Source organism: Gracilinanus agilis, chromosome X (genome assembly GCF_016433145.1).
Source record: "Gracilinanus agilis isolate LMUSP501 chromosome X, AgileGrace, whole genome shotgun sequence".
NCBI lineage: Eukaryota > Metazoa > Chordata > Mammalia > Didelphimorphia > Didelphidae > Gracilinanus > Gracilinanus agilis.
Window position 1 is genome coordinate 18904181 of NC_058136.1, and position 12059 is coordinate 18916239.

Here is a 12059-nt window from a genome sequence, read left to right on the forward strand (position 1 = left end):
GATGTTTACTATCTTCCTGGCATGTTTCAGCATCAGGTGAAGCCAGGAGTAAGTCATCTACATATTTAATCAATTTACTATTTTTAAATATTATATTTTCTGTATCTTGGCTCAAAATCTGTGCAAAAATAGATGAGCTTTCATAACATCCCCGTGGGAGGCGCTGCCATGCCCTCTGAGAATTATTCCAGGTAAAGGCAAATATATGTCTGGAATCCTCATGAATAGGAATTGAGAAAAAAGCTGAGCACAGGTCCACGACCGTAAAGTAAGTGGCTGTGCTGGGAATAGAAGAAATAATGGTGCTTGGGTTTGAAACCACTTGGTGTCTCTTTATAACATGATTGTTTATAGCCCTTAAATCTTGAACAAATCTATATTGGGGTTTTCCATCTGGGCCTAATTTTGGCTTCTTGACAGGTAAAATAGGTGTATTATATTCTGACTTGCACGGGATTATTATTCCTTGCTCAATTAGTGAATTTATCACTGGGGTTATTCCTTCAATGGCTTCTTTTGATAAGGGTTACTGAGGAATGAAGGGAGCTGGCCCTCCTCTTGTTCTAATCTGAACAGGAACAGCTGATTTAAGTAGGCCTACATCAGTAGAAGATGTGGCCCATAGAGACTCTGGGATATCATCTGGGATTTTAAAAGTGGGAGGCTCCTTTACTTCCTGCTCTTCTGAAAGAAGTACAGGGAGTACGTTTAAAGAGTCCTCTGGCAATTCCAGTGACATAGAACCATCTGGATTGAAAATTATTGTGGCTTTAAGTTTACATAATAGATCCCTTCCCAGTAAATTTGTGGGGGGATCCAGGTATTAAAAGAAAGGAGTGTTTGATTGATAAAGGTCCAAGGCTTACCATACGAGGAGAAGGTTTTGGGACCTTTTGAGGTGTTCCTGATACCCCTACTACGTTTAGAGAGCCAATAGAATTACAGTTTACATCTGGCTTGTTCACCAGTACTGATCTTGGAAGCCCCAGTGTCCAGCAAACAATCATAATATGAATTTCCCACCTTTAGGGTTACATGAGGTTCTTTACTATTTGGGGGGGGGATGTATGGGGATAATAGGCATTAGAACATCATGGTCGGGAAAGTCAAAGGTTTCCCTTTCTGATTCCAAAGCCGTCCCTCCCCCCACCCACCTTCATAAAGATGCTTGGGCTCCATGCCCCCCCCCGAGGGGCATTAGCACCCTGATTAGTTCGGGGGCAAGCTCCACTTAAGATATACTATTGTGGGGGCAGCTGGGTAGCTCAGTGGATTGAGAGTCAGGCCTAGAGTCTGGAGGTCCTAGGTTCAAATCTGGCCTCAGACACTTCCCAGCTGTGTGACCCTGGGCAAGTCACTTGACCCCCATTGCCTACCCTTACCACTCTTCCACCTATAAGTCAATACACAGAAGTTAAGGGTTTAAAATAAAAATTCAAAAAAAAAATTCAAAAAAGATATATTGTTGTGGGGTCATTTGGTATGAGTTATCATCATCTTGAGGTTTATTTTTAGCATTTCTATCATGCCTAAAATTGCTATTCCTGGAATCATCATTATTATTATTGCTATTCCTGTTTCTGTTGTTATTTCTATAGTTATCTGTTGGCTGGGTATTATTTTTGAAAAACCTTAAGAAATTCCTACAAGTCATCATTATATGGCCCTTTTTTGCACAGAAGGAACAGATAGCATGCTGATTGTTAGATTCTTGGAGATGGGCTATATTCTCTCCTTTATTTTTTAGTTTTGCTTTTAGCATTTTGTTTTCCGCTTTTAAAATACCTATCGAGTCAGTATCATCCTCCTGTTCTTCTTCTTGGCCTCTAAAAACATAAGATGCTACCTTCCTTAATTCTTTAAGTTTCATAGTATCCCAGTTTGGGCAATTAGTCTTAAAATATTCTCTGACTACTTTGCAGGAATTTTCTACAAATTGTCTACATACATGTTTTAAGTCCCGTTCCATGGCTAAATCAAGGTTCAAATATATTTCTGCAACCTCAATCAGTCTGTCCATAAAATGGGAGGGAGTTTCATTGGCACGCTGTTTAGTTTTCTCGAATTTTGCCCATGTGTCTTGTGTGTCAGCACAAGCTTTTACAGCTATTAATAATGCTACCCTGCCATTATGCAATTTTTTAACATCTGCTGGGGAGTTGTAATTCCATTTTGGATTTTTGAGAGGCCAGTTAGGTGTGTCTTTACTTTTATTATGATTGGCCCGAGTAATGATCCTCTTTCTCCCCATGTGTCAGAAGTTCATCTAAAACATTTTCAACGTCCTGCCAAGTAGGGTCATAAGTTTGGAATATATTGTCTAATTTTTTTAAAACTAAAAATGGTTCTTTCTCAAAAGCGGGCATATTTTTTTTAATCCAGCTAAATCATCAGGGCTGAAGGGAGTAAAGTGTTTTACAGACACCAAGTCTCCTTCAGTATTAAAAGTAGATACTTCTCGTAAAGGAAATAGAGCTGCATTATCTTGAGTGGCAGAGAGGGTAGGTTCTGCAGCATTAGCAGTAGCTGGGACTGTCTGTAGGAGGGGCTGAGGGGTGGGTTGGACGGGTTGAGAAGGAGAGGGTGGGACGGGCTGAGGAAGGGGTGGTACAGATTGTGGGGAGGGGACAGGTTGAGGAGAGGGTGTGTCAGGAGCGCTTTCATAGGAGGAGTCTTCGAATGAGGAACTATGGAGGTATAATTCCCTCTTTTGTTGGAATTTCTTTTTTAACTGTTTCCTCTTTTTTAAATGCTTAGCACGGTTTTTTATATAAGCCAGCAGTTGCTCTTGGCCCTCCTCCATATTCTCCATTTTCTTCTCTATTTTACTCAATCTCTCTGAGTTAGTGTCATCCAGCTTCTCTGGTAGTTTCTTTTTGGAGAGGTAAAGATAAACTATTCCGCCTACAATCAGTATTATCACACTTACTATCACACCTACATACAGTGCAAGAAACAGCCCTTGAAAAGTATTATCTGGGACTGCTCTTCCGAAAAAAAAGACACAATAGTCATTATTATATACTGGATCTGGTGTTTTAAAATCTGAAGTCTGGTATTTACTGTATCAGTAATGGTTTGAAACCACCACATTCTTACTCTAGTCAGTAGATGTCACTAGTGGGTAAGGTCTTCCTTTTACTAAGGGTTGGGCTATAGTTGTATTGTTTTGGGTTAAGACTTCCTTTTGTTCCTGCCTAGCCGAGGACAAAGGCCTGAGGCTGAGTACTAGAGATAAAGCTCTTTGTAGGTAGACAGGGCTTTTTTCCTGAGGCAGTTGGGAGTGTCTTTCAAAGGCTAAGTTTGGTTCTGGGAGGCTCTTTTCAGTTGTAAGCCTGAAAGATCTCTTTTCTTTAAAATTATGTGCCTTCTACTCTGGGGGGAAAAAACGGTGTTTTAAATTCTAGCTGGCCCCACCAGGCTTTTGTTTTTTCTAAAGAGTTTAAAACTAGAAATACAGTTTTGAAATAAAATAGAACCGAGTTAAAGCCTATTTGTAGCCTAAAAAAAATTACTCTCCCTAAAAATCTACTAATATGCTAAGTCTAGTGCCTCCTGCTTCTATTAGGCTGCTTTTAAACCTTATTCAGGTGTGCTTCTGCCTGGCTAAGAGAACCAAGCAGTCCTTCCCAGGTGTGGCCAAGACCTCCTAATAGGCTTATTTCATTCCTTAAGACAAAGAAACAGCCTCCTAGCTGAATTTCCAGGGCCCCAGTTTTTTGATCTCACCTGTCTAGCAGCTTTGTATGGACCGAAGCTCCAAAGCGTGTTGTGAGAAGGCTGACTTAAGGGATAGTTATAAAGTAAAGAAGAATTCAAGAAAATTCAGGAAGATTGAGGAAGTTTGAGACCCACGTGGTCAGCCAAAATGTAAGAGGGAAATTTAGGGTACTTTATAGATATATATATATAAAACGTGGCCACCAGGAATCAACAGTTCAGATTGATTCCATAATTGATTCCATAAAATGACCCAAGTCAGCATAGGGTTGAGATAAGTTTATTTACAATCAGGAAGGTAAAAGTATAGGAATAAAGAGAAAGGGAGAGGCTAGTCCAGGTCTGGTCAGGCCTGGATGAGAGAGAAGGTTATAAGGCTAAATAAATGAAGCTGCAAGCCACAAGGCCTAACAGCCAGATAGGCTGGTGCCTGCTTAGGCAGAGTTTAGAAGAGGCCTAGGTAGGCCAAGGAAATCAGTCTAACTTACCCACTTATGATACAGAGTGTAAGCGTTCTGTGGTCTCAGAAGATCCTTCAGCACCAAGTTCAAGGCGGGAACTGCCTCCACAGGAAGTAACCAACTTACTTAAAGAGATAATGTCTTTCATCACTTCCCGTCGGTCCACCTCTAATTCAAATGGACAAATGGCAGTCTCTACATTGATTTGGACTGCCCAAAGGGCAGTCCCTTATTCTTGATTTGTTACTTGTTGTCACGTGTGGGTAACTCATCTCCCCTCCCCACTAAGGAAGGTGAGGGTGACATCATTTCTACGCCTAGGATGAGTAGATTTTTGACTATGAATGGGCTAGAGTTAATTCCATTTACACAGTTATAAAATTTTTCCTAATTTATTGTTTCTCTTCTAATGTTAGTTAAATTAGTTGTTTGCACAAAAAGCTTTTTAATTTAATATAATGACAATTATTATTGATAATCCAATGTAATGGACTTTGCTACTAGTAGCCATGCAACAAGCCAGGACAATCCTGAAGGACTTATGGGAAAGAATGCTATCCATGATGAGAGAAAGAACTATGGGAATAGAAATGCAAAAGAAAAACATATGGCATCACTTATCATATGTATACATGAGTATGTGATTTGGGATTTAGGCTTTAAAAGATCACTCTATAGCAAAAATGAATAATATAGAAATAGCTATCCAGTGACAACATTTGTACAACCCAGTGGAATTACTTGTTGCCTCAGGGAGGGGAGAGGTAAAGAAAATGAATCATGTAAACATGGAAAAATATTTTAAAATAAAAAGAAAAGAAAAAATAAATCATATATCCCTTTTAACCTTATCTTGGTATGAGATATAGGGTCTATACCTAGCTTCTGCCATACTGTTTTCCAATTTTCCCAGCAGTTTTTGTTAAATAGTTCTTATTCCAAAAGCTGGGATCTTTGGGTTTATTAAACACTAGGTTGCTGAGGTCATTTATCCCTATATGTTGTGTATCTAATCAACTCCATGTATCTACCATTCTATTCCTTAGCCAATACCAGACTGTTTTGATGATTGCTGCTTTATAATACAGTGTGAAATCTTGTATGCTAGACCTCCTTCCTTCACATTTTTTATTAGTTCCCTTTATATTCTTGACCTTTTGTTCTTCCAGATGAATTTTGTTATATTTTCTAATTCTATAAAATAATTATTTGTTAGTTTGGTATGGCACTGAATAAATAAATTTCGATAGAATTGTCATTTTTATTACATGAACTCAGCCAACACATGAGCAATTAGTATTTTTCCAGTTGTTTAGATCTGACTTATTTGTGTGAAAAGTGTTTTGTAATTGTGTTCATTTAATTCCTATGTTTGCCTTGGCAAGTAGATTCCCAGGTATTTTATATTTTTAGAGTGATTTTAAATGGAATTTCTCTTTCTAATTATTGATGCTGGACTTTGTTGGAAATATACAGAAATATTAATGATTTATGTGGATTTATCTTGTGTCCTGCAACTTTACTAAAGTTGTTATTTATTTCAACTAGTTTTTTAGTTGATTCTCTAGGATTCTCTAACTATACCATCATATCATCTGCTAGGAATGATAGTGTAGTTTCCTCATTGCCTACTTTAATTCCTTCCATTTCTTTTTCATTCCTTATTGCCAAAACTAGCATTTCTAATACAATGTTAAATAATCACAGTGATAATTGACATCCTTGTTTCACCCCGATCTTACTGGGAAGGTTTCTAATTTGCAGATGATACTTGCTGAAGGTTTTAGGTATATACTACTTATCATTTTAAGGAATGACCCGTCTATTCCTATGCTTTCTAGTGTTTTTTTCCTAGTGTTTTTTTTAATAGGAATGGGTGTTGTATTTTGTCAAAGGTTTTTTCTGCATCTATTGAAATTATCATGTGATATCTGTTAGTTTGGTTATTGATATGGCCAGTTTTTCTGATCGTTTTCCTAATATTAAACCAGCCCTGCATTCCTGGTATAAATCCTACCTGGTCATGGTGAATGACCCTTGTGACATATTTCTGTATTCTCCTTGCTAGTACCTTATTTAAAATTATTGCATCTATATTCATTAGTGAAATTGGCCTATAATTTTCTTCAACTGTTTTTGGTTTTCCTGGCTTAGGTAACAGTATCATATTCTGTACTCCAATGAGTATAGTTGTTATTCCCTCTCTTGAGCCAGTTATGATAAGAGTAAAGTTTAAGCATTTCCCATCACCACCCTCATCATCCCCTCTATTGTAATAATTTTTTACTCCTCTTTAGGTTAGATAATTTACCCCATTCCATCTCTCCTTTCTTTTTTCTCCCAGTGCAATCTTCTTTTTCACCCCTTTAATTTTTTTTGCACATCATATCATCCTAATCAGCTTACATTCCCACCCTCTGTCTAAGTATACCCCTTATAACTGCTCTACTACTAATAAGAATGTAGAGTCCAGCACATACATAAAATTCTCACATGGGTTTGAATCACCTGTAGAGGAGGTTGGAAGCTGGAAAGTAATGGATTAAGCATATAGGCTAGAAAGAATGAGACATAGAAGGAATATAAAGAGAGAGATAAGGAACACAAGGACAAAACTTTAGCGTGGTCTCAGTATGTCAGCAGGTCAGCTCTTCCTCCTCAGATGGTCAGAGGTCAGAGAGTGACTGAGCTGAACTGCCTTTATTAAGGAAAGTAGCAATGGGGGTTGCAGGATGTCAATCAAACAGATGGCTTGGCAGAAATATTAGCATAATATTAACAAAAAATAACAAGATAAAGGAACAGATACCAAACCAATGGCATAGCCAGTGCCCAGACCAGAAGCTCATTTGAAAGTCCTTCTTCCTCCAGAACACTGGCACCATTTCATTCATATGTTGAGTGTATGTTTTTGACATTACAAAGAAGTTATTGACATTGTTTTCTAGCCTTCCAGACTGCAGATCACAGTAAAGGCTTGATTTCTAAGTTCCACAAAATTTAAGACCCAACCAATTAAAGGATACAGAAATCAATCATTGAACTATTAGAAATATATCCATAAGTCTGGTCCATGAGCACCTTGCTCATTAGAGTCAGCTTTTGAATACACCCTTAATATTTTCATGATTCATTTATACCTGGAACCCTACAAAGAATTTTTAAGAATTACAAATATCCTCTTTCCATGTAGGAATACATACAGTTTAACCTTATTGAGCCCCTTACATTTTCCCTTTCTTATTTACCTTTTTGTCTTGGTTCTTGTGTCTGGACTTCAGATTTTCTGTTTCTTTCTGGCAGTGATCTGTGAATTCTTTTAATTTCTATTTCATGCTCTTGTTCGAGAATATCTAGGCAGTTTTCTCTGATAATTTCTTGTATTATGATATCCAGACTTTTTTATCATGGCTTTCAGATAGTCCAATAATTCTTAAATTATCTCTCCTGGATCTATTTTCCTGGCCAATTGTTTTTCCAATGAGATATTTCATATTTTCTTCAGTTTTTTCATTCTTTTGATTCTGTTTTATTATTTCTTGATGTTTCATGATGTCATTAGATTCTAGTTGCCCAATTCTAATTTTTTTTCTAAAACCCTTATCTTTTACCTTAGAACCAATATTATGTATTGTTTCTAAGGCAAAAGAGTGGTATAGGCTAGGCAATGGGAGTTAAGTGACTTGTCCAGGGTCACACAGCTAGGAAGTGTCTGAGGCCAGATTTGAACCTAGGACCTCCCATCTCTAGGCCTGGCTCTCAATCCACTGAGCTACCCAGCTGTCCTGCCCCCATTCTAATTTTTAAGAAATTATTTTTTTCCATGAGTTTTTGAGTCTCCTTTTTCATTTGGCCCATTTCTTCTTGTATTGCTTTTATTTCTCTTCCCCATTTTTCCTCTGCTTTTAAAATTGATCTTTGAAATCATTTTTGAGCTCTTCCAGAATCTGAGTCTAATCCATATTTTTCTTTTAGACTTTGTGAGTGTTTGCTTTTCTTTCACTGTCCCCTTCTATGTCTGTGCCTTGCTCTTTGTCACCATAAAAATTCTCTATGGTTAGATTTTTTAATGTTTACTCATTTCCCAGCCTTTTTTAAAGATAGCCTCTTTTATCTGAGACCTCAGGCTTGGACGTAGGATTTTGGTCTTGCTCTGGGCTTGATCCAGTTAGGCACATAATGCATAGCAGACTGCTGTTCCCTGGGGCTCTGCCTTGAGCTTTGGTAAGGGTCAGCTTGGTTCCCTCAAGTCTGTACCCTGGGGACTCCCCCTACCAGGCATGGGGAGCCCAATTCCAGATCCACCAACTTCCTGGGATTTATATCCTTACCACAGGCCTGGATTGGGACTCCTGGCCTCAATCTTGGCCCACACAGATCAGGGTGTGTAGTTACCAATCACCTTGGGCTGGAATTCTGGATCTCACAGCAGGTTTTCTTGGAACTTTAAGGGTTATTGCATTGGATTGAACTGCTATTGGCCCAGGCAGGTTCTCAGGGTATGGGAAGCCAATAAGAGAATAGATAAAAATCTGAGACTCCTCTTTTGACCCCTTTTGTGATCCTTGTAATTTCTTGTTGAAAAGTATTGTGGCCTTATTGAAGAGCTTTAGGTTCCTAGTGGGCCAGCATTTAAAAGGTTAACACTCTCCCCCTTTCACGAGGAATGCAGCTGCCTGGTATAGCCAAGGCCAAAACCTTAGCAGGGGCAATTCAACTCTGAGAAAAATATTCCCCGACTTTGCTTTCTGATAAGAACCCAGTCAAAATTCAGCCTTGGCCTTGGTCTGTTCTGAAGCCAATGAGACCTTTTGTGTTTTGATATGACATAATTTATAACTTCTGCACATCTGCAAAGTTTTGGGGGGTGGGGTTTTGTGTGAAACGAATCTTGACATATATATATATAATAAACTCCATGCTCCTGGAGTCAGAGCTGGAAGCATGAGCTAAAAGACAACTCCAGTGTCCCATTATTTCCTTATTAACTAAACTGTCCTTATCAGATTATCAGAGATGATAAAGAGATCTCAAGATCAGGGTCTTGATGTTGACTTGGGCTCAGGTTCAGAACCTGGAACAATAGATGTAGGATGGGAGGATTGCTGTTGGCTTGCTCCTTACTCTTTGCTGTAGCCTCCTGCTGGCTGTGCTCCCCTCCCCAGGGCCCCATATTTTCTCTGCCTACCTTTCAAATTGTGCTCTTCATGAAAGTTGCTTCATTTTGACTTCTTTTTGGTTCTTTCACTCCTATATTCATTTTGTGGCATAATTTTAAAATTGGCTGGAGAGGATTCTCATGGTGGTTTCAAGCTTCCCGCCTTCTATTCCACCATCTTGGCTCTGGAACCAGAAATCTCTCCCTGATCATTTTTACAGAGGAGAAAATCAGAGGCTCAAAGAGGGCAATGGCCTTCTCCCAGGACCCATAACTAAGTGACAAAACTAGAACTCAAATCCTAGTTTAGAGCCATGGACAAATCTTCTAGGGGTCATCTGGTTGGAGCCCTTCCTTTGTTTGAGAGGGAGACTGAGGCCCAGTGGTTAAGCAGTTCATTTCAATGTCAAACAGGGAGGAAGCAGCGTTGTCCAGATTTGAAAGCAGGCCCTCTGACTCCAAATCCAGCTCTCTTTCCTACCATACCCTTCTGCCTCTTATGACTCCTGGGAAGTCCTGAGATTTTTTCCATTATGTTACATTGCTTATTTAATACTCACTTTTCACTTCCCTTCTTTTTTCAACAATGGGAAGATAGTCACTGGAGACAACTTTCTTTCACGTTATCACCTGCATGGAATTTGACCACATTCAGTTCTTTGCTTGCTACTTCATTCGAGACTGTCAACTGAATGTGACCCTTGACCCTTGATCTCTCCGACCCTGTTTCTGCTAAATTCCCTGGTGTTCCTTCTCAAGAATTGAAACAAGAGCCACTTCAGAAATGCACAAACAGCCTGAACTCAGACATCACTACCACCTCATCTGTACTTTCTGTGGCCTGACTAGTTTCCGCTGTTCTGCACTTACCCTACTCCTGTTTTTGTCCACAATAGAACACAAACAAATGACATTTGTCAGAGAGACTCATTCTCAAGAACAAACTAAGGTAGGATAGTTTGCCAAGGGGCCAGACCCAGTAGTGGGGAATCTGGAGAGATGTCTAAAACTCACAAAAATGGAGATTAGGAAGAGACTCCCCAGAAAGGCAAAAAGAACTTCCCATGAGGCAAAGGCACATTTCCCGAGTAGCAGTCACTGCCGCTGGCACACTCAGATGCCCAAGAAAGAAATGATTAATAAAAGCAGCCATTTAAGGGGGCAGCTAGATGACTCAGTGAACTGAGAACCATTGTATGGTAAGTAGGGATTTGTTGCTTCCAAGTAACCATTTCTACTTCTTTTTAACACTCTTTCTATGACCCATAAAACATTTAGACTTTGAACAACTCTCATTCACTCAACTTATTTCCTGATGTTCTTTGATAATAGACTCTGAACTTCAGTTTGCTTCATTAAAATAGAGACAATACTATACTCACAGAGTTAGTGTGTGGCACAAACAAAATGTTTATAAAATGATTTGCAAACTTCAGAATGCCATATCAAGACCGACTACTACTGAAATGAAAAAATGTAGTAAACTAATAAAATTTTACTTTAAAAAATTACTAAAAGGGGGCAGCTGGTTGGCTCAGTGGATTGAGAGCCAGGTCTAGAGACAGGAGGTCCTAGGTTCTGTCTGGCCTCAGACACTTCCCAGCTGTGTGACCCTGGGCAAGTCACTTAACCCCCAATGCCTAGCCCTTACCACTCTTCTGCCTTAGAGCCAATACATAGTATTGATTCCAAGACGGAAGGTGAGGGTTTAAAAAAATTATTAAAAGGAAACAAAACTGGGTGATTGAAAAGCTAGCAAATGTTTTAAAGATCAGAGCCTACAACATACCTTCCTTCACTCAGGAGAGAGGTAGGGAACCATGGACACGGAATGTTATATGAACAGTCACACTTAAAACTGTATCCCTTTGGGGGCAGCTGGGTAGCTCAGTGGATTGAGAGCCAGGCCTAGAAACAGGAAGTCCTAGGTTCAAATCTGGCCTCAGACACTTCCCAGCTTTGTGATCCTGGACAAGTCACTTAACCCCCGTGGCCTAGCCCTTACCGCTCTTCTGCCTTGGAACCAATACACAGTATTGATTCTAAGATGGAAGGTGTGGGTTTAAAAAAAACTATCACCTTTTAAAAAATTAGTTAATTCAGCCCTTTCCTCCCCTCCCCACCCCCTAGAAGGCATCATCTGGCAAAATATATAGATTATATCTTTCATGTTTCCACTTTTCAGTTCATTCTCTACATGTGAACATTCACAAGTTATTCTTCAAATAATAAATCCATAGTTCTATATAAAGTCCTTTTGGTTCTAGTTTCACTTTTCATTATCTTATATAGATCTTTCCACTTTTTTTTAAACATTTATTAATAATCATTTTTAACATGGTTACATGATTCATGCTCCTACTTTCCCCTTCACCCCCCGCACTCCCCCCCACCCATGGCTGACGCACATTTCCACTGGTTTTGTCATGTGTCCTTGATCAAGACCTATTTCCAAATTGTTGGTGATTGCATTGGTGCGGTAATTTCGAGTCCACATCCCCAATCATGTCCACCCCGACCCATGCATTCAAGCAGTTGCTTTTCTTATGTGTTTCCTCTCCTGCAGTTCTTCCTCTGAATGTGGGTAGTTTTCTTTACCATAAATCCCTCAGAGCTGTCCTGGGTCATAGCATTGTTGCTGGTACAGAAGTCCATTACATTCTACTTTACCACAGTATATCAGTCTCTGTGTACAATGTTCTTCTGGCTCTGCTCCTTTC

General features: G+C 39.2%; 1 protein-coding gene across 1 annotated transcript in view; it reads right to left on the minus strand.

Annotated features, from left to right (window-relative positions):
* LOC123253516 overlaps window positions 1-2664 on the minus strand; it is a 47020-nt gene extending 44356 nt beyond the window's left edge. The window contains exon 1 of the mRNA XM_044682698.1: window positions 2456-2664. Within this exon, the coding sequence (XP_044538633.1) occupies window positions 2456-2664 (209 nt within the window). The remainder of the gene's footprint in view (window positions 1-2455) is intronic.
* Window positions 2665-12059: the final 9395 nt, after the last annotated feature.